The following is a 22904-nucleotide window of genomic DNA, read 5'->3' as shown; positions in this document are numbered from 1 at the left end:
ATGAAGGGAACGCAGTGGATGTAGTCTACCTTGATTTCAGCAAGGCATTTGACAAGGTGCCCCATGATATTCTTGTAAAGCAGCTGGTAAAATGCGGTCTTGACTCTGCTACCACTCAATGGATTTGTAACTGGCTGACTGACCGGACCCAAAGGGTGCTCATCAATGGTTCCTCTTCATCCTGGAGAAGAGTGACTAGTGGGGTGCCACAGGGTTCTGTCTTGGGCCCGGTCTTATTCAACATCTTTATCAACGACTTGGATGATGGACTCAAGGGCATCCTGATCAAATTTGCAGATGACACCAAACTGGGAGGGGTGGCTAACACCCCAGAGGACAGGATCACACTTCAAAATGACCTTGACAGATTAGAGAACTGGGCCAAAACAAACAAGATGAATTTTAACAGGGAGAAATGTAAAGTATTGCACTTGGGCAAAAAAAATGAGAGGCACAAATACAAAATGTGTGACAACTGGCTTGAGAGCAGTACATGTGAAAAGGATCTAGGAGTCTTGGTTGACCACAAACTTGACATGAGCCAACAGTGTGACGCGGCAGCTAAAAAAGCCAATGCAATTCTGGGCTGCATCAATAGGAGTATAGCATCTAGATCAAGGGAAGTTATAGTGCCACTGTATTCTGCTCTGGTCAGACCTCACCTGGAGTACTGTGTCCAGTTCTGGGCACCACAGTTCAAGAAGGACACTGACAAACTGGAACGTGTCCAGAGGAGGGCAACCAAAATGGTCAAAGGCCTGGAAACGATGCCTTATGAGGAACGGCTAAGGGAGCTGGGCATGTTTAGCCTGGAGAAGAGGAGGTTAAGGGGTGATATGATAGCCATGTTCAAATATATAAAAGGATGTCACATAGAGGAGGGAGAAAGGTTGTTTTCTGCTGCTCCAGAGAAGCGGACACGGAGCAATGGATCCAAACTACAAGAAAGAAGATTCCACCTAAACATTAGGAAGAACTTCCTGACAGTAAGAGCTGTTCGACAGTGGAATTTGCTGCCAAGGAGTGTGGTGGAGTCTCCTTCTTTGGAGGTCTTTAAGCAGAGGCTTGACAACCATATGTCAGGAGTGCTCTGATGGTGTTTCCTGCTTGGCAGGGGGTTGGACTCGATGGCCCTTGTGGTCTCTTCCAACTCTATGATTCTATGATTCTATGATTCTATGATTCTGTATGGTTTAGTCTCTCACTGCTTATCTATGAAATCTTGTAGTATCTCTTGGTTTCTCGCCTCTTTGGGTATACAGCAAGTCTCTGCGGACTCTGTCTATATTTGGATTCAAGATGAGCTTAACCATGTGTATAGCCAGGATTTGGGGGGCAGGCTTGGGGGGGGGGGGGAGAACCAACTTATCTGCAACGCAACTAACCAGTTAGTTAAGTATTTTTATTTATTTACTTGATGGGGGGGGGGCAGCTGCCTCCCACCTCCCTGGCTACACTCATTACCTTAACAGATTGGAGAACTGGGCATGAGCTAACAAAATGAAATTCAATAGGGACAAAGGTAAGGTTCTGCTCTTTGGCAGAACCAGCTGCACAAATATAAGATGGGAAACACCTGGATTGTCAGTAGCACATGTGAAAAGGATCCAGGGGTCTTAGTAGACCGCAAGCTTAGCATGAGTCAACAGTGTGATGCAGCAAACAAACAAACAAACAAATAGACAGACAGACAGACAGATAGATAGCTAATGCTGTTCTAGGCTGCATCAACAGAAGTACAATACAGTGGTATCTCAGGTTAAGTACTTAATTTGTTCCGGAGGTCCGTACTTAACCTGAAACTGTTCTTAACCTGAAGCACCACTTTAGCTAATGGGGCCTCCTGCTGCCACCGTGCCGCCAGAGCACAATTTCTGTTCTCATCCTGAAGCAAAGTTCTTAACCTGAAGCACGATTTCTGGATTAGCGGAGTATGTAACCTGAAGCGTATGTAACCCAAGGTACCACTGCATCTCGATTAAAGGGAAGTCATAGTCCCGCTCTATTTTGCCTTGGTTCAAACCACACCTGGCATACTGTGTCCAGTTCTGGGCACCAAAATTTAAGAAGGATGTTGACAAGCTGAAACCTGTGCAGAGGAGGGCAACCAAGATGATAAAAGGTCTAGAAACCAAGCTTTATGAGGAACAGTCGAGGGAATTTGGTATGTTTAGCCTGGCAAAGAGGAGACTGAGAGGAGATATGGTCAAGTATCTAAAGGGCTGTCAAGAGTCACATGGAAGATGCAGCGAGCTTGTTTTCTCCTGCTCTGGAGGGTAGGACTTGAACCAAGGGCTTCAAGTTACAACAAAGGAAATTCCGACTCAACATTGGGAATAACTTTCTGACAGGAAGAGCTGTTCAGCTGTGGAATGGACTCCCCGCAAAGGTGGTGGACTTTACTTCACTTGAGGTTTCAAGGCAGAGGCTGGATGGCCATCAGCCATGGATGATCTAGTTGAGATTCCTGCACAATTCTATGATGATTCTATCATGCCTATGATGGACCTTATCCTGCAAGCTCTTCTTAGATGCTTACCTACCTTTGAGCCAAACCTACTTTACAGGTCCGTGTACCCAGAAAATTACTGAGTGAGATGGCCCAACGGTACAAGCCGGCTTCCGGGGAGTCTTTCCTAGGTGTAGAGTGGGAAAGAGCAAATGCGCAAAAAGCCTCGCGATCTCCGACGCGTCTACCTGCTCGGGGCGGCTGCAAGCCCCCCGGTTCCTGCCCGGTTCTCCGCCCTTCTCCGTGGCCCTTCCCGGTCCCTCCCTCCCTGGCTGCCTTTCTCTCCCAGCCCAGGATGTTGCATCACGGACGGGGCTTGGCTCCCTCCCTGCTCCGGCGCCTGCTCCGTGCGCTGGCCCTGCCCCGAACCCGGGCGGCGGCGCTTCCTGCTGCTGGGCGAAGCCGGAGAGGGCGGCGGCTGCTGCGACTTGACAAGGCGCTGCCGGCCTCGAACCCGCGACCCGCAGGCGGCATCGACTCGCCGCCGCCGCCGCCGCCATGGACAGCCAGGGCCGCCGCGTGGTGGTTTGTGACAACGGCACCGGGGTGAGCGTGCAAAGCGCCGGCGGAAAGAGTCTGCCAGGGAGCTGGGCGTGGCGGGTGGGCGCGGCGGGGCATCGTCACCGCCTGTGCCAAGGGGCTAACGTGTGGATGTGCCAATGCGTGTGTGTAACACGTCCGAGTGTCCCAGGGTTGCCTCCGAGAGCGCCCGACAATCGGGCCTTTCTTCCGATTTAGCCAGCTCCCTTTCTCTGCCGGGGATGAGCTCGCCTCGGATCTTGCCGCAACTCCCGGGGAGACCTCGGGCAGCATCAAGGTTTTGACCCACAATATTGGGGTGATTCCCCTCCCCCCCCCTCGGGCTTGCCTCCCTTGCGAGGTTGTTGCAACCATGTAGCCGTTCGTGCAGATTTGGAAAGCGCTCGAGATTGTGAAATGAAAGAGCAAGAGCGCCTCTGGGGACGTGCAGAGCGCCCTGGAGACATCGCAGTCGAACCCCAGGAGGGCATTCGTTTTTGAGTTTTGTAGGGCCCACCACCTCGTCGCAAAATAGTGAGTATGGTCATCCCCAAATACATTTGGAAAGATGAAGCTGGTGGCCTTACAGGGAAAGTGTGTAGCTTCTAGGCAGGATGTTGTTGAACTACAGCTCCCAGCATGGTTGACCTTTGGCCATGCAGGTAGGGGCTTCACATTTAACCAGTGTACTCCTTAGGGGATAGAGGACTGGATTAGCTCAGCCAGATCAATTAGGGACCTGGATTTCACCCTGGAGTCTGTGATCCTCATTCTGTGACTGTGACATAATGACCTATTGTGCGAAAGCAGAATGTGAAGATCTCTAACCCCTTAAGCCAGGAGTTTAATGTGGCCCTGTAAACTTCTGTGTCCGGCCCTCAGGCCTCTCCCCAGGCCACACCCCTCGCGGACCTTGATTGAGTGCTTTTTCTGGTTTGAATGAACTTTGATAATGACTCTTGCCTGTCTGAATGAAGGACAGAAAGGAGTGTGTGTTAAAAACCAACCTATTGTAGAAAGGTAAAATTTACCATTTGTTGGTCTGCTTACTTTTGTCTCCTCAGCCTATTGTAGAAAGGTAAAATTTACCATTTGTTGGTCTGCTTACTTTTGTCTCCATCAAAGTTTACCCACTGTGGCCCTTGTCTTGGTCACAACTATCATTTGCTCCTCCAAACACAAATACTTTTCAGTGGAGTCAGTTCTGTATCTTCTGTTGTTGCTGCGATTTTTATAAATCAGTTTAAATTCAAGTGCAGGCCATACATTCAAGCTCTGAGCTGCCAGTTGTTGAGAAAGGAGTAGTCAAGAAGAGGAAGGTCGGCATCCATCTGTCTTGGGGGACAATGGAGGAGTGTGCCTTCAGAGATGGAGTCAAACCATTGGAGAGTTACAGCGCCTGCTGTGGCTGTAGAGGCTGATAGGGGAAGGACATGTTTTGTTGCAGCTGGGGCAGACGAAGACATGCGGTTGTGCTGCTGCAGATGCCCCAGGGCGTTTCTTCTCTTCTGTGCTCCTCCCAGCAGTCATTCCTCCTCTGGTCACTGCTGTGGATGTATGGCTTGACCGTATGTCTCCAGCACTGCGGTCATCTGCAAGGGATTCCCACATGGCAGGATTGATGTTGCCAGCCTTCATGCCACATTTGCAGACATCTTTGTAATTCAGAGCTGGTCTGCCAACGGGCCTGGTGCCTGAAGCCAGCTCCCCATAGGAGATCCTGCCATCTTTCATTCTGTCGTCATGACCAAGACAGTGTAGACCACAAACTAATACAGAAATTAGGCCTAATGGCGGGAATGGGGGTTAGATACACAGGAAATTCATTGGGGAACTGCACAGCTGTGGGAAAGTCCACATAGATACCCTTCTCCAAATTTGTTTGTAAGTCTTTTAGGGCTTTTAAAAAAAAATAAAAACAGTTTGGAGATCAGAGCTGTAGAGCCTTAGGCTAAGGGGTCCAGCTGTGGAGGGTGTAATGCAGCCTCTAGCAACCTGTGACTGCCAGATGTTTCAACTATACAACTTCCATTAGCCCCAGCTAAAGGTGGTTGCAATGTTTTAAGACTAGATACTCCTGTGAGTTAGTTCCCTTGGTTAGAACATGGTGCTGATAATACCAAGGTTGTGGGTTCGATTCCTGTGTATTCCAGCTTTGCAGGGGGTTAGACTAGATGACACTAGTCCCTTCCGACTCTACAATTCTATGATTTCCAAACATTTCAGGGGGATGATTGTGCTAGAAATGGTCTACCCAAGGTGCTGTTGAACCTGGAAACTGCTGTCCAAGGGGGAACATAGGAAGCTGCCATGTCCTGAGTCAGGCCCTTGGTCCATCTAGTTCAATATTGCCCGCACTGAATGGCAGCAGCTCTCCAGGGTTTCAAGCAAGGGACATTTCCTACCTGGACATGCCAGGGATTGAGCCTTTCACATGCAAAACCTGGTGCTCTTACCACAGAGCTTTGGCCTTCCTCAGCTATATTTTCAAAATTTTAAAGCTGCATATTTCACAAGTGTTGTTACATGGCAAGGCCACTAAATAATTGACTTAGTGGGTGTGGGATAATGCTGTGAACACCCAGGTAAGGACGGTGACTCCAGCTCTCTCCATCCACGGTTTTAATCAGTTTCCAGCATGTCATGACACCCATATGCATACATAGGAAACGGACTGGTCTGTCTTTCTCGGTGTTCACTGCACTGACTGGCAGTGACACTCCAGAGTTTACCTGTAGATGCTGGGGATTGAATTTTGGACTGCAGGTGTTTTGTACTTTGAGCTTAGTAAGTAGCTGCTCTACCTCGGTAAAGGTAAAAAGGTACCCCTGACCATGAGGTCCAGTCGTGACCGACTCTGCGGTTGCGGCGCTCATCTCGCTTTCTTGGCCGAGGGAGCCGGCGTACAGCTTCCGGGTCATGTAGCCAGCATGACTAAGCCGCTTCTGGCGAACCAGAGCAGCGGACGGAAACGCCGTTTACCTTCCCACCGGAGCGGTACCTATTTATCTACTTGCACTTTGTTGTGCTTTCAAACTGCTAGGTTGGCAGGAGCAGGGACTGAGCAATGGGAGCTCACCCTGTTGCGGGGATTCGAACCGCCAACCTTCTGATTGGCAAGCCCTGGCCTCTGTGGTTTAGACCACAGCGCCACCCGCGTCCCACTCTACCTCTGAGCTTCCACCAAACAGAAAGCAAGATTCCAGTGCTTGAGTTTCTAATGAAGGGTGGATTTAAATATCAATCTGCCTTATTTATACTGAAGTCAGGCTGTTGGTCCCTTAAGCTCAGCATTTTTACAGTGGCTGGCAGTGACTCACTGAGAGCGGGACGTCTGTCTCTCTCAGCCCCAGATTGAACTGGGAATCTTCTGCCTGCAAAGTGAGCTGCCCCTCTTAAGAACTGTAGGCAACCCTGAAATCCCTGGGAGAAAAGGCCAGTCTCTGGCTGATTTAGCCCCTTTCTCTTGGGCTGTTCCACATGCTGCAGTCTTGCTGCTGGCAACACCCGACCGACCTGTAGATCTCTCTGTCTTGCCTTGTGCCTGTGGGATTTCATACATGCAGATTTACCGGGAAGATTAAGCATAAATTAAGATTAACCGGCATGGGTAACACAGCAGACAGTCCAATGGGCAAGATTCTTAGGCTTCTGGGAAATCTTCTGAAAGCCACATGCCAACTGGTCTGCAGGGCCAGAGACAAAGTGGGCCATACTTTTGTGCTGTCAACTAGTTTCTATGCTAGTTTCAGTGACACTTTCCAGGCAGGAAAAACACTCGTGAAGCAGGGCCAGTGACGAATGTGGCCTACAGAGAGTTCTGAGGGCCAGATAGCGAGACATGGAGGGCCACATTTGGTGCTTTGACATGAGATTTAAGCAGCCCTTGGTTGAGGTCCGCAGTATATTAATGTTCTCTTGAGGAGGCTATATAAGGTTTTTGGAAAGCAATGCATCCTTTGAGAAGTGTGTGTGTGCACACATGGCAGGTTCTTTGGGGAGCATGCTGGGAGGGTGTGCGCACTTGCGCACGCACTGAGCTTTTCCAGCAATCTGGAAAAAGTCGCCTCTCAACGCAGCTTTGTCGGTGATTTGCAGCAAAGCCCTGTGGGTAACAAAGCCACCCCCACATGTCCTCTCAGCTTTCCATTGCTTTTTTGTTCCCAAACCCACTTCATTCCCCCGCCTGCTGAACATAACTCAAAAGAAACTGGCTGGGAGATCAGTGTGCAGGGAGCCTACTTATTCCGTGATCTGGCAGTTTTTAATTTCTAAACTTAAAATAAGAGAGAGAGAGGGGGGGGGAGTGTTTATAAATGTAGCGAGCTCTGCTTTATATATTGAGTCAGGCTATTGATCCATGTAGCTCAGTATTGTCAACACTGACTGGCAGCAGCTCTCTAGGCAGCGGTGTCCCACAGCCCTATGTGGAGATGTCAAGGGGAATTGAACCTGGGAAAACCAGGGGGTCTTGTCAATGAGCTACGGGCCTTCCCCTAAGAGTAAGATTCCAGTCCTCAAGGTTTTGAATAACAGGCAGATTTAGATAGGAAAATAGAATCATAGAACTGTTGAAGCGGACACAAGGGTCAGTGCAGCAGGAATCTCTTGCCCAACAAGGGGCTCGAATCCATGTTTTAATAGGATTAAAAGTCTCATAAGAAGCTGCTGCCTTGTACAGAATCAGACCATTGGTCTACCTAGTTCAGTGCTGTCTATGCAGAGTAGCAGTGTCTCTACAGGGTTCCAGGTGTAGAAACTTCCCCAGCCCTATATGGTGATGCTGGGGGTCGGACCTGTAATGCTCTGGATGAGGACTATGCTCTGTGGGAGGGTTGGCCTCCACCCTCTGACAAAGCCTTCTGCTTCTGTGTTGAATTTCTGGTTGAGAAATTTCAGCAGCCAAACCATTAGTTGCATAAAGGTTAATATAGAAACAGGAATTTAGGAAGCTGCCCTATACTGAGTCATTCCCTCATTCCATCTGGTTCAGTTTTGCCTACAGCAGGAGTTGCTTGTTGGACAAGTGAGCACATTTCAAATTTTGGAGGGAGAGCAGGGGGCGCCTGTCACAAAATGGCTTCCGCGGAGGGGGCATGGCATAGCACAAAATGGCTGCCATGGGAAGTGTGGCAAAACGCAAAATTAGAAAGGCAGCCACCTCCAACAACCTTATGCTTACCAGCAGGGAAGTAAACTGTGTCCTGCTGGCACTGATTGTGGAGATAGCGCAATATTGATTTTTTACACACACACACACACACACACAGAGAGTTGCTGTCTAAGAGCGATGGGGGCATTCCTCAGTAGCAGGGGAAATATAGAAGGTGGCTACACCACACCCTGATTTCACGGAAATCACTTAGTAGGCACCTGCACATTTTGTCCCAAGACTTCCTAGGAGGGCTAGATACTTACTTTAAAAATAAAAATGGAAGCTCAGAATCTGGGGCACCTGCCCAGGGCACCAGTGAAAGCTTTTGTGAGTGTCACTGTGCCCATGGGTGCCAGGTTGGCGGCCCCTGATCTACAGTGACTGGAAGTAGATCTCTGGGGTTTCATGCAGGGGGCTCTTCCAGCCCTATGTGGAGATGCTGGAGACTGAACCTGAGGCTTTCTGCCTGCAAAAGAAGTGCTCTTTTGCTCAGCTGTGGCCCTTCCCCGCTCGTTTTTGTTGCCTGCATGGATTCAGGAGAGCTGCCATGGCAGCCAGAGGTAGCAAAGTTGGTAGCAAAGTTCAGCAGGAGAAAGAGGCCTCCATGCTCACGCCCTTTGTTTTGGGCCTGCAGATTTCTGGAGCTCTTGGTGTGCAAGCAACTTCCTCCTCGGTTGCCTGTTTGTTCTGCCGTGAGTCATATTTGGCCATTTCATTTCCTGCCTCTCCACTTCCCCCTTTGCAGTTTGGTTTCCTCAGTCTAGTCTGAGGGCACATTTCCCAGCCCAGAACCAGAGGCCTTTAGCAGGCTAGCAGAGCAGCTTCTCAGGCTGGCCTTTTCTCGCACACACGCATACCCCCCCCCTTTTAAACCATTGGTTGGCCACCTTTGGGGGCCTGTGGGCACAACTGGGATTTTGAGAAAGTACTATGGGCGCTTTGCAAAAACAGCTGCTGCGGAGCCTGTTGCATAACACAAGCACATTGGAAAAGGGGGGGGGGGAGAGAAAGACCACTTTGCTGTTACAGCAGATGAATCTGAAGGGGTGTCCACCCTAGAACATTGTCTAGTCCTCTTGCATGGGTTTCACTTGGACATGGACAAGGTGCATAAAATATCTGAAGCACTGTTACAAGAAAGATGGAGCAATCTGGTTTCCTGCTGCTCTAGACAGTAGGACTCAAAGCAGTGGGTTTAAATTACCAGAAAGGAGATTCTGACTAAACATTAGGGAGAACTTTCTGATGGAAAGAGCTGTTTAACAGTGGAATGGGCTACCTCAGAAGGTAGTGGACTCTGTTTCATTACAGGTTTTTAAGCAGAGGGATGGCCATCTGTCAAGGATTCTTCTTCAGACATTCCTGGATTGCCCTACAGTTCTATGATTCGATGACTGTTGGCCATGCTGGCTAGGACTGATGCATATCTCCAACACTCATATAAACTTGCCCTGTTCCATTAAAGATTTCCCTTTGGGAAGTTCTTTGGATTGTGATCCTTTTGCTAGTTGCGTGGGAAATGGGCTTGGTGCCTTGTCAGTTTTGCCAATAACTTTGGATGAATATGAAGCTTGGTAGCTTCCAGGTTAGATTACTGCAATGCATAGTGTATGAGACTGTGTTTTAAAGGGTGCTCAGAAAATGCAGTTACTTCAAACCCCCACTGTTAGGCTATGAAAAACGCAAAAATTATCAAGGGAATGGAGCAATGTCCCTGTGAGTTGGGGTGTGTGTGTGTGAACAACACTTTAAAAATAAAGGGCTACAAGGAAAAATGCATTCTGTAGTGTAGTGTGTAGAAAACTGATAGAGATAAGTTTTGCTCCATCTCTAATAATCCTAGAACTCAGAGGCAGCAGAAGTATTGGCAACGCAGAGAGGCAGAATAGTGGAACCACAAAGTCCCCAGTTTGAAAATTGTGGTTGCTGCTCATTTGCATCATAAGCCAGCCTTAAGGAAGCCACCTTTGCACTCCCAAATACATTATGGTGATGGTAATACTACTGACCTCCCTCACAAGGTTGTTGTAAGAATGAACTTAAATAATAATGCCCACAAAGGAGTCCTATAGAACCAACCCTTTCCCTACATCCCTGGCTCCCCTACCCACTGTGTCATTCTTCCATGCTTGAATTACTCTCAACCATTGTTTTTTTCCTCTTCCCCTCCCCCCCCCCCCCCCCCGTTTTCCCTACAGTTTGTAAAATGTGGCTTTGCTGGGTCAAACTTCCCGGAGCACATCTTCCCAGCTCTGGTGGGCCGTCCTATCATCCGCTCCACCGCCAAAGTTGGCAACATTGAGATCAAGGTGAGTAGCATCTGTGGGCCTCAGATCTCGGTGTGTGTGGTGAGGCCAGTTAAATGCGGTTGGCGGTAGAGGGCTGTTTTTTATTCTGTAATGGATAAGGTGGGGAACCAATGGCCCTCAGCCTAATTTCATGTGGCCCTCAGCATTTCAGATGTTAGGGGTCCACTCTTGCTCTCCAGGCTGCTGCTCTAGGTACTGCTTCCTCTTCTGTTTCATGTGTTTGCAAGAGGTAGAGAAACAGCTGTGCAAGAACTTGCCTTATTAAATCTCTCCCAGGACAACAACATACACACACAAGGAACTCATAAGTCACTTACTCTCAGCAGGTAGAAATATCATAACTAGACACTGGAAGGACCTATCAGCAGTGAACATAGACCACTGGTACCAAAAAAATAACGGGAAAGTTACTAGAAAAGTTAATCAACAAACTCAAACTAGCACCAGGACCAAGGACTTCAGCGTGGTTCCCCATTATTACATACGCAACACTATCCCCTCCAACTGCATACAGATCAATACGGCTCACCTGACCCAACAACCTAGCCTTCCTCCCTCACACAAATGAGCCACACCGCAATCAGCTAAACACAACCAACCAAGCTTGGGAACCCCTGACCTCTCACAATATCAATAAAAATAAATAAATAAATACACAAATGTGATGCTGACACAACTCCCCCTATGCTAAGAACAGGCAATAGAATGAAAGAACAATTTCCCCAGTCCATCTCCCCCTCACTTTCCCCCCAACTGCAAGATGTTGATGACAAAAATGTTTTTCACCAAATGTCAACGATCTTGTGAAAAAGACTTAAGAATTGAAAGTCAAGACAATAGATGTAACGTTTATCTGTTTGCTTTGTAACACAAAAAACCCCCAATAAAAACTATTTTTTTAAAAGAGAGGGGGGGGGGAAACAGCTGAGCAATTGCAGAGTGCTGAGAAAGCCTGCAGGCCCTCCATTGGAAAAAATGTTCCCCAGCCCTGCCATAAAGTTACTGAGAGGCCCTGGAAGCTTCGAATATAGAATTTTTAGCACTCCTGAGAGTGTGTGTAACTACAGTTACTACAACTGGCGGAAGTGGCATATAACTCACCCACTGCAAGCACAGTATTGGAGTTAAAGTCACCCTGAGGGTTTGTATGCTTGTTTATATGGTCCAACAATCTAACAATCACACTGTTAGTTGGAGTTTGATACCTGTTTGTGTGAAGGGAGCCCAAGTTTTGGCCATGATCTGAAGGCTGATTATGCTCTGTGATGACATGGCACGGGGGCTCATGTATTGCACACGCAGGTGTATAGCTGTAGCCCAGCAGCATAACTATTTATTTATTTAACTTTATATGCCACTTGAATGTAAAAAGCAGCAAAATCAAGAAAAGCAGCAAAATCAAGAAAAAATGACCAGCATACTTTAAAACATACAAAACACTAAAACAGATTAACATACTTAACATACTTAACATACAAAACACTAAAACATACAAAAACATACAAAACACTAAAATAGATTAAGATTACCTCAGCTTTCTAGGTGTCTGGGTAGGCCTGACTAAACAAAAACCTCTTTAACAGGTCTGAAAAGGTTCCTGCTTCCTCTCAATAGGCAGGGAATTCCCAAGTTGCAGGCGCTGCCACGGCAAATGATCGAGTTCTTACAAATGCGGATATTATGTGTCACCTGTGGCAGGGCCAATTCTGCCAATTGGCGCGGTCAAGTGGGCACATGGGGGCGGGGTAAGGTGATCTCATAGGTGAGCCGGCCCCAAGTTGTTAGAATTGAATTTTGTTTCTCTTTCCCGTGCCAGGACCTCATGGTGGGAGATGAAGCCAGCGAGTTGCGCTCTATGCTGGAGGTGAACTACCCCATGGAGAACGGGATTGTGCGCAACTGGGACGACATGAAGCACTTGTGGGACTACACCTTTGGGCCCGAGAAGCTCAATGTCGACCCCCGCAACTGCAAGATCCTGCTTACCGAGCCCCCCATGAACCCCACCAAGAACCGGGAGAAGATCATTGAGGTAGGTGGGATGTTATTAGCAGAGGAGCTTTGGAGAAGCCGGGGTCGCAGAGCAGGGGTGTGAGAAACGAGTTCATCAAACCGTCCCTGCAAGATGTGAGGCTGGATCAGTGTGATGGGATCTGTTGTGGCAGGAGCGAGATAGGCCGCAGAGTTTTGTAAGCTCCTTGAGGCAGGGTCCTGGGTCCTCTTGTATACTTTATAATAATATAAAAAATAAGGAAACCTGGGGAGAGGTTGGGTAACTTGTGTTCTGTAAGTGGGGCTGGTCTTGGCGGCTATTGAAATACAGTGGTACCTTGGGTTAAGTACTTAATTCGTTCCGGAGGTCTGTTCTTAACCTGAAGCACCACTTTAGCTAATGGAGCCTCCCGCTGCCGCCGTGCCGACACCGCACGATTTCTGTTCTCATCCTGAAGCAAAGTTCTTAACCTGAGGTACTATTTCTGGGTTAGCGGAGTCTGTAACCTGAAGCGTACGTAACCCGAGGTACCACTGTATGGACTTGGGAATAGCCAGGAATTCTAGGGGTGGCTGAGACTTGTAGAACGAATGCTCATTGCCCATTTCCCCTTGCAACACAGGTGATGTTTGAGACATACCAGTTTGAAGGCGTCTATATCGCTATCCAGGCAGTGCTGACCCTCTACGCCCAAGGTAAGTCGGAGGCTGGGATGTGTGATGGGAGAGGCCAGGAGTTAAGCAATGGTATGGTATTAATGCATGTTAAATCTTTTGGAAGACCCACATGTTTTATTGTTTAAGGGAGACATTGTATTAATTCCCAATCTGTGTCCTGTTAATAATAAAGGGGACACGGGTGGCTCTGTGGTCTAAACCACAGAGCCTCTTGGGCTTGCCTATCAGAAGGTCGGCAATTCAAATCCCTGCGACGGAGTGAGCTCCCGTTGCTCTGTCTCAGCTCCTGCCAACTTAGCAGTTGGAAAGCACACCAGTGCAAGTAAATAAATAGGTAGCACTGCGGCCAGAAGGTAAATGGTATTTCTGTGTGCTCTGGCACTCGTCACAGTGTTCTGTTGCTCTAGAACATGGGTAGGCAAACTAAGGCTCGGGGCCCAGATCCGGCCCAATCGCCTTCTCAATCCGGCCCGCGGATGTTCCAGGAATTAGCGTGTTTTTACATGAGTAGAATGTGCTTTTATTTAAAATGCATCTCTGGGTTATTTGTGGGGCATAGGAATTTTTTTTTTGGGGGGGGAATGAACGAATTCCTATGCCCCACAAATAACCCAGAGATGCATTTTAAATAAAAGCACACATTCTACTCATGTAAAAACACCAGGCAGGCCCCACAAATAACCCAGAGATGCATTTTAAATAAAATGACATATTCTACTCATGTAAAAACACACTGGTTCCCAGACAGTCCACGGGCTGGATTTAGAAAGTGATTGGGCCAGATCCGGCCCGTGGGCCTTAGTTTGCCTGCCGATGATCTAAATTAATGTTGTCTGCAATGGACATCAGCTCTCTGGGTGTTTCAGGTAGGAGACTGGGAGAGATGTCATTGGGGATTGAATCTGGGTGTTATACATGAACAGCCTGCACACTACCACTGAACTATGACATTTAATTTAATGAAAGTATGGGCTGGCATGTTGATGATGATGTTGTGTGGACCCCATGTAAAACTGCATACAAAGGCTGCTGAGACTGCAATATAAGCCCCTATCAAGAAGTACTTTTAGAAGTGAAAATTTGTCTCATTCATACACCTGGTTGGTATCAGTTCCTGTTGGTATCCAGCTTCCTTTGAAAAGTCTGCATTGAGTGTACTTTCCCTCCCCATAACAGTTTGTAACTGGTGATTTTATTCATGACCACAATGTTCCAGATCCTTTTCTTCTGTCGATCTGTTGTTGGCTTGCAAGCTGTTTTCAAAGGTTTTGCTAGCAGAGTTCGCGCTGCAGTTAGCAAATGCTGCCAACTCTTCAAATAAAAGAAATTCTGGTATCTGGGCAGGCCCAGGGGAGGAGGCTGCTGGGGTTCCCCCCACCCCCATGTCAGAGTGTGAAGCCTGGCTAGTTAGGGCATTAGACAATATTGTTGTGTATATATAAAAAAATAGATATAACAGATTTAAAGTCAAATTGTTTGCTGCTATATAGGAAATTAATGTATACATATTTATATATTTTTTCAAGCAAACATTTAAACATTTAAAGCTGAGATTTTAGAGAAAATTAGTAATATATTTATCAAGGGGAAAATGATGTTTAACATATTAATATGCGTATATTTAAAGATAAATTGTAATACCAAGAGTCTGCATTGCCATTCAGTGCAAAGAGACTGCGGAACAAAATGGTTTTATAGAGCTGGGTGTGTCTTGATTGGCTGGCAAGGTCAGCTGGCTTGTCTTCAGGCCAGTACATATTTCGATTCCGGCTTAGACTTTTGTTTAACACACACACACACACAACCCTGTTCAATTCTTGCCTCTTCCATGAACTCCAAAGGTGGCCTTAGGCAATCTAAAATTATCTCAGCTTTGGCCTTCTCTCTGAAGCTTGGGGATAATACAGTGGTACCTCGGGTTACATACGCTTCAGGTTACATATGCTTCAGGTTACAGACTCCGCTAACCCAGAAATAGAGCTTCAGGTTAAGAACTTTGCTTCAGGATAAGAACAGAAATTGTGCTCCGGCAGCGCAGTGGCAGCAGAAGGCCCCATTAGCTAAAGTGGTGCTTCAGGTTAAGAACAGTTTCAGGTTAAGAACGGACCTCCGGAACGAATTAAGTACTTAACCCGAGGTACCACTGTAATTCTCTTTGATGGCCACCTTGCAGGGTTGTTGTAAAAATTAGATACACACACACTGTGTGAAGAGGTTTGTACACTTTGAAAATGCTACTGAAACAGTCTGTTGTCATAATTAATATGAAAACCTTTTTTCAGGTCTTCTCACAGGCGTGGTGGTAGACTCTGGGGACGGTGTCACCCACATCTGCCCAGTCTACGAGGGCTTCTCCTTGCCCCATCTCACCCGTCGGCTGGACATAGCGGGGCGTGACATCACACGCTACCTCATCAAGGTGAGGGCTGCAGAGGCCGTTGCTGGCTTTCTTCCCCTCGGTGGGGGATGCTACACAGGGCATCAAAGAAATGAGTGAGCAGGATCTGCTGAAACCCTTTCGTGAAGCTGGAGCACCTGTGTATCAGCAAGTAGGGAGCACCTGTATCAAAATACTGCTGTGTAACCTCACCTCCTAACAGGAGGTGCTCCTGTTCAGAATATCAGCCCTCCAGGATTCCCCCACCGGCGTACTAATATAAGCTAGGCCATTTCACACAAACACACCACCCATCATGTTCCATTTGTAGCCAGTACTTAACATTCCACAGCTACAGACATGCTCAGTCCTCCTCCTGTTGTTTTTGAGGATGTATTTCAAAAACCTGCTTCCCCCTTCGGCCCTTGTAGGGGGGTTGGACTAGATCAGAGCTTTCTAAACTGTGTCATGCCATGTGTGTCGGCTGCAGTCTGTAGGTGTTTTGCGTGAACACTCCCAGCACTCTGCTTGTGGCTGGAAAGGAGTTTGTTTAACCTCCAGTTTGCTAGTAAAACGGAATTACTGTGTCACAAAAAGATGCACATCTAAAAAGTGTGTCGCCAACATGGAAAGTTTGGAAAACTAGAGGATCCTCATAGTTCCAACTCTTCAATTCTATATGATGCCAATTTTGTTGGCACTCACTACTATGAGGATGCTATTGGCGGGAGCTGCACTGCTCTGCTGCCTCTCTGTGTGGAGATTTTATATTTCTAGCCATCCTATATACGAATAGTGAACACAGTTCTCCAAAAGTGTGGATCTTTGTTTATCTTCATTGGAAAGTGGATCCTTCCAACCCCTCTCCCTTTTCCATTTCCCCCCATTTTTCTTTTGCAACTGGCATTTTGTGGCTATTGAGCATGCCCAAATCTCACTGGGCTGGGTGGGGTGTGTTGGTTTTTTTGGCCAGGGGTGGGGAGGTGCATTGCCTCCTTAGTTTTACTCCCCCATCTTTCACACTGGCCTAGTTTTGTTTCTATTTCTCCTAACTTGACTAATTTAACTATAATGGAGTGTGTTACGAATTGACAGTGTCAGAGACCATTATTTCCTAAGTACAGAAACTTTTGCCTTCTTGTTATCAACACTTTCCTTCTTGAACACCTTCCTTGCTGGAAAAAGATAGGTTTAGAATTGTGTGTTTGTTACACAGAGACTGTGCCTATACTTTTTTTTTGGGGGGGGGGGTGTATGTGCCTCCACCATCTCTCAAGAAGGCAAGTAAATACGCCCCATTTATTTATTTAGTTTCTAGGAATGTGAGATGGGCAGAGTGCTCCAGGGGTGAGTGTGTGCGCGCTTAAGAATCCTTGACAGAAGTTTTTCAGCACCTTTGCCATGAAATATTCCCAGGATGCTTTGCAAGGGGTGGGTGGAAGCCATTAGCAGTGACAGCTGATACAATGCAACTGATGGTTTCCTGCTTTGACAGCTCTTGTTGCTGCGTGGATATGCCTTTAACCACTCGGCTGACTTTGAGACGGTCAGGATGATGAAGGAGAAGCTGTGCTACGTCGGTTACAACATTGAGCAGGAGCAAAAGCTAGCTCAAGAGACGACCGTGCTCGTGGAGTCCTATACGGTAATTATTAGCTGAGTTATTAATTACTGTTGGCGGGATTTCTTGCCTGTCCTTCACCATAAGAGCCCTAGGATGAGTTACAAGAATGTTAACTGTATAAAATATTGCAACGAGTTTAAATGAGTTAGAAGGATAGGATTGGTCCTAAAGCATATATATAACTTGGTTGTCAAAGCCCAGAGCACCTCAATGCATCTCAGCATGCTACAAAAACTGTAGAACGAGTGTGTCTGACCCATCTCTGTTCGGGAGAGAATTCCACAGTTTAAGGGCTGCCCCAGGGGATGTCCCGAGCCATGCCACCCCCTGCTCTGAAATTGATAAATTACCTTTACCTTTATACAGTGGTACTTTGGTTCTCAAACTTAATCTGTTCTGGAAGTCCCGTAGAAAGTAATGCAAAATGGATTAATCTGTTCCAGGCTTTTGAAAACAACTCCTAAAACAACAATTTAATATGAATTAACAGTCACACAATCAATCAATCAATCAATCAATCAATCAGTAGCTCAGCTAGGTTCCACACAGTCACAATAACAAATTAACCAAAAAAGCCACAAAAACAAAAGCACAAAATAAGTAGCAAAAATAAAAGCGCCATAGATAAGTTCCAAATATCACCTCCATGTTGCGTGGGTGCTCGGGACTTGCCAGCCGACAGACCTCAACGTATCACTCAAAACAGGAGTGTGGCACTCAGAACGGAGCATGTTCGGCTTCCGAAAAATGTTCACAAACTGGAACGCTTACTTCCAGGTTTGTGGGGTTTGAGTTCCGATTTGTTTGACAACTAAGCTGTTCAAAAACCAAGGTACCACTGTAGTTAAAAAGTATTTCTAAGCCACTTAATGTTCTAAGATCTCTAAGCGGCATATAAAATTTACAGTATAAAACCCAGTCAAAACAGTATTACAAAAGCAGGAATTCAGTAATCACAAAGGGCAATCTTAGGAATCAGGGAAAGCCCAGGCTAAAGGATGTGTTTTTACAGGAAGCTTGTTCATGTAACCAGGGGTGGGAAATGCCCGTTCTCAAGTCACTGCCCTGTTGTCCGTGAGGAAAATTCCCCCAGATGATTTCAGTGACCTTACAGGTCGAATGAATGGAACGAGGAGCAGAGAAAGGGGAAGATCATGTTTGCAAAGTGATTGTGGCAGGAGCCATAAATTAGATCAGGAGTGGAAGTGGAGGCGAATGTGGCTTTTCAGGCTCCTCCATCTGGTCCTGAAGACTCTTCCCTCCATGAATGTTTTTGCCTGGCTGGAATGTGTCTTTGGTCTCTGCTCATGCCTCTTTCTTCCCCTGGCTGGAAGGCAGAGGAGGGGTCACCCTTTCTTGTTTCGCCCCTACAGCTTCCGGATGGACGGGTGATCAAAGTCGGGGGCGAGCGCTTTGAGGCCCCTGAGGCCCTGTTCCAGCCCCATCTCATCAACGTGGAAGGAGTTGGTGTGGCTGAGCTCCTCTTCAACACCATCCAGGCAGCAGATATCGACACCCGGTGAGGGGGGCGTTGCCCAGGAGGATGTGGGGGGCATCTCTAGAGGTTAACGTGGGACAGACTTTAGGAATATGTTTCTGAATTGACCTGAATGTGGGTGATGGGGCTTGTCAGCCTGGGAAGGTAGCGCATCTAAGAGAAGGAAAACTCTGATCCTAAGTCTCCACTCTCTTGAGGGACCTCTTCTGGTCCCTCAGTGTGGTGTAGTGGTTAAGAGTGGTGGACTCGTAATCTGGTGAACTGGGTTTGCTTCCCTGCTCCTCCACATGCAGCTGCTGGGTGACCTTGGGCCAGTCACACTTCTCTGAAGTCTCTCAGCCCCACTCACCTCACAGAGTGTTTGTTGTGGGGGAGGAAGGGAAAGGAGATTGTTAGCTGCTTTGAGACTCCTTCGGGTAGTGATAAAGCAGGATATCAAATCCAAACTCCTCTTCTTCTTCTGGAGAAGAAAAGGCTAAAGAGTAAATCCTACACAAATCCAGAGTGGAGTCCCTAAGACGGTCGGGTGGCGCCTTTTATGCCTCCTTCTGGCAACACCCGCAGCCAGGCTGGGGCCAAACATCTTGCTCCACTTCCTTTGGACCACATCAGAGAAGCTGAGAAGGGGGCCTTGTTGCCTGGACAGCCCAGGACCTCCATACACTCTGCCCAAGCTTTGTGCCCCGGGGAGGTCACTGTGGTGCTGCTAATGCAGTGGTTGGACTTCACCCCCGGAGGCGCACTCCGTTGTCTCGAGACAGACAGCTGCCAACAGCAACTTCTCCTGATGTTCAGACTGTACATGTCGTTGCATGTGGTAGACAAAACAGTCCCATGCATGCACTTGCGGGGAGGTATCTGTTTGGGGAAATCCTAAGAAATTCAGAAGTACAAAGGGCGGGGGGACCCTTTTGGACAAAGGCCTTAAAGGTGTGGGTGGGAGGAATCCTAATAGCCCCGTGAAGGACTTAAGCATGTTTCGTAGGGACAGAATACTGACTGATTGTATGGTGGGAAAGGATATGGGCGGCTAACTGCAACCTTGAACAGGAATTTGAGTCATTTGGCAAAGAAAACAGGGAGGGGGGAAGAAATGGAATCTCCCGAGAAAGGGCATGGCTGTAAATTGGTCTCAGTGAAGAGGAGCACTCTGCACTGCAACATTTTGCTGCAGGTCCCCACTTGTTCTCTCTATGACAGATGGGCAGAGGCGGCTTTCCTCAATCACCAGCTTGCTCTAGTGAGAAATTTCAGTGGGGACCCGGCCGGCTGTGACTGTCTCTTTCTCCCCTCTTCCTAGATATAAAAGCATTACGGTTCTCCTCTAACCCCCCCCCCCCCTTTTATATTATCATAGGGCTGAGTTTTACAAACACATTGTGCTTTCTGGGGGTTCCACCATGTACCCAGGACTGCCTTCCCGCCTGGAGCGTGAGATCAAACAGCTGTACCTGGAACGGGTGCTGAAGGGGGATGTGGAAAAGTTATCGGTGAGTTGGGGGGTTGTTTGGGGGGGTGCTGTAATGGGGCATGGAGCTGCTGCCCCCTAGTGGCCTCTACGAGGGGAGAAGGGATCTAGTCAAACTGGGGAGAGACACAACAGTGAGTGGAGGTGGCAGGTTCCTTGCTGTTTGCTTTCTTTTAACCCGCCCCCCTTTTCTCTCTCTCTCTTCCAGAAATTCAAGATTCGCATTGAGGACCCTCCCCGCCGGAAGCACATGGTCTTCTTGGGAGGGGCGGTGCTTGCAGACATCATGAAAGACAAGGATACCTTCTGGCTGCAACGGTCTGAATATCTCGAGAAGGGGGTCCGCATCTTGGAGAAGTTGGGGGTGACTGTGCGATAGGACCCCCCCCCTCTTTCCATTTCCCTTGCCCTGATGCATTCCAGCCCAATTTCTTATTCTGTTGAGCCACCACTGTGCAGGATGTGGGTGGGTCAGTGAAATATCTTTTTTTAAACAAATATCCCGTTTGGGGGAAATAGGAGCAGCATTCCAAGCATCTAGTTCTTGTCTTCCTTGCTTTCCCAAGTTCATTGTCCTCATGGAGCTTACAGGAGCAAGCCCCATCACACAGGAAAGAGCTTCTCCCCACCCACACTGGGGTGGGGGACGCACATGTTCAGGGGCCAAAGGTCAGTATTCTCCACCTCTTGCAAGTTTCACACTCCACATTATCTCCTGTGCAGCGCATGCTGCAAATGTTTGCTCAGGGAAATCCATCCATTCCCATCCTCCCTTCTTTCGCTTTAATGGAAAGGAAACAAGTGTCCAGACCTCATGGCTGTGAGATCATATGCTTAAGCATGGGATCAGGGAGAGTTTGGCAGGGTGGGGGCGGCAGCACTTGACTGCTGGCCTAAGTCTTCGCTTTCCCTCTGCTCCCTGCAAACATCTCACATCTCATTCCTTTCCCATGCTGTCGTCTTCCCTCAAGTGTAGCTGAACTGCACAGCTTTGGCTTCATTACCAAGCCAGAGAATAATTATAAGGAGAAATCTATTTTACTTGTGTATTCTGAGTTTTCTAAAGACTACTCTTTCAAGTGGCTACGATTTTAGGATTGTGTAAGGTGGTGACACCCCCCCCCTCTCTCTCTCACACACACACACACCAGTTGTAGGCTTCAGTGATGGAACATGCACACCACAATTGTTTCTGACTTGTTTCCAGGTTCAGCAACACTCCTTTCATTGGTGAGGGTAGATCAAGCGAGGGCAGGGGGGCAGAGACAGCAATAGATCAATATTCAATATGGTGCCATGAGGGTGCTGGGTAAGGGTCTCCCATTGCTGTCCTGCAAAGCAGCTTTGCTGTTTGCTGGTTGAGCTAGCATCCTCTAATACAGGCATGGCCAAACTTGGCCCGCCTGCTGTTTTGGGACTACAACTCCCATCATCCCTATCTAACAGGACCAGTGGTCAGGGATTATGGGAATTGTAGTCTCAAAACAGCTGGAGGGCCAAGTTTGGCCATGCCTGCTCTAATACATTGGTGCGCTGGATCCTTCTTCCTTCTCTGGGGCCCCAACATCACACCACCCATTTTCCTTTGCCCATACGAGTTGAAATCAAAACTCCTGTCAAAGACCCTGCACTTTGCAGGCGCCAATCAGCTGCTTGCTGGAGTCTGCAAGGTGCTGTGTGTGCTTGGCTCACTGCCAGCATCAATCAGATGACTGTTGCTGCTGACAGCAAGCTCCGCTTGCAAAGGGACAATTGAGAGCTCCCCTTAAGAAATTCACTTGTTTTTTTTAAATTCCATGGGCTTTGGGGCGGGGAAGGAGCTCCTGTTCAGTTTATGGCCTTCATGCTCCTATGGAAGGCATAGTTGCTCCACCAAATTTGGGGAAGGAGGGAGGGGAGTGAAATAAAGGAAGCTGCCAATTTTATCCCAAAGTATTATTCCCCATCACTGCCATCTCCTCAGGCAGTCCCAAATATTTGTTTCCAAAAAGTGGGGTAGGAGGCGATGAAGAGACAACCTGGTTCACTTGGGGTTGGGACCCCCTGTTGTAGTTATAGGACAACTAAAACTTGCTTGCCAGCTTATAAATGCCCAGGCAGTTGGGCATTATCTGCCTGTTCCCTGCCCCCAACCAGAAAGGTCTCCTCTCTCTCTTTGCCAGGAGGAGACAGAGTGTTCCCCCCACTTTGCACACTCATAGAATCATAGAATAGTAGAGTTGGAAGGGACCCCTGGGGTCATATAGTCCAACCCCCTGCAATGCAGGAATCTCAGCTAAAGCATCCCTGACAGATGGCCACCTAACCTCTGCTTAAAAACCTCCGGGGAAGGAAAGTCCACCACCTCCCGAGGGTGTCCGTTCCACTCTCAAAACAGCTCTTATTGTCAGAAATTTCCTCCTGATCTTGAGTCGGAATCTTCTTCCTTGTAACTTGAAGCCATTGGTTCGAGTCCTACACTCCAGAGCAGGAGAAGACAAGATTGTTTTTGGTGTGAAGATGAATGGATGGGTCCACTCCATACTGGCCTCCCCCCCCTCCCAATTTTGTTCTTTGTATCAACTTCAGGAGAAGGTACAAGAAGTCACCCTCCTAATTCTTTTGGTATTTTGTTTTGGTACTATTATTTTTTTTGGGGGGGGGAGGAATAAGCTTGATTTTTTAAAAAAACGGATCTGCTTTTCAAAACTGTCCATGTCTCTGGTTTTCTGTTTAGCAACAAGAACAATCAGCTAAATACCTGGTGGTGGCAACTGGGGGCATGAGATGGTGTTG

General features: G+C 47.8%; 1 protein-coding gene across 3 annotated transcripts; it reads left to right on the top strand.

The window, feature by feature from the left end:
- The first annotated feature begins 2819 nt into the window (after positions 1-2819).
- Positions 2820-22819, top strand: LOC310665962 (actin-related protein 2-like). Of its 3 annotated transcripts, XR_014505732.1 has the most exons (10): positions 2820-3055; positions 10382-10492; positions 12309-12524; positions 13108-13180; positions 15445-15581; positions 17035-17184; positions 18537-18682; positions 20019-20151; positions 20338-21420; positions 21631-22819. XR_014505732.1 is itself a non-coding variant. In XM_083416365.1 (9 exons), the coding sequence occupies exons 1-9, from the start codon at positions 3008-3010 to the stop codon at positions 20506-20508; spliced, it is 1185 nt and encodes a 394-aa protein (XP_083272491.1). In that variant the 5' UTR covers positions 2845-3007; the 3' UTR covers positions 20509-22819. The 3 variants fall into 3 exon arrangements, 2 of the variants coding, with proteins under 2 accessions (XP_083272491.1, XP_083272492.1); XM_083416365.1 differs by having other exon boundaries at positions 2845-3055; positions 20338-22819; XM_083416366.1 differs by lacking the exon at positions 2820-3055 and adding an exon at positions 3134-3562 and having other exon boundaries at positions 20338-22819.
- The last annotated feature ends 85 nt before the right edge of the window (positions 22820-22904 follow it).

Source organism: Podarcis tiliguerta, assembly GCF_965153285.1.
Source record: "Podarcis tiliguerta genome assembly, chromosome: 16".
NCBI lineage: Eukaryota > Metazoa > Chordata > Lepidosauria > Squamata > Lacertidae > Podarcis > Podarcis tiliguerta.
The sequence above is the reverse complement of the archived record's forward strand: the minus strand, read 5'-3'. Positions and strand labels throughout refer to the sequence as shown.

Coding starts and splice junctions, on each gene's coding strand:
- LOC310665962 (XM_083416365.1), top strand. CDS start 3,008: ATGGACAGCCAGGGCCGCCGCGTGGTGGTTTGTGACAACGGCACCGGG. Junction 10,493..12,308: donor TTGGCAACATTGAGATCAAG/GTGAGTAGCATC, acceptor TTCCCGTGCCAG/GACCTCATGGTGGGAGATGA. Junction 17,185..18,536: donor TGCTCGTGGAGTCCTATACG/GTAATTATTAGC, acceptor TCGCCCCTACAG/CTTCCGGATGGACGGGTGAT.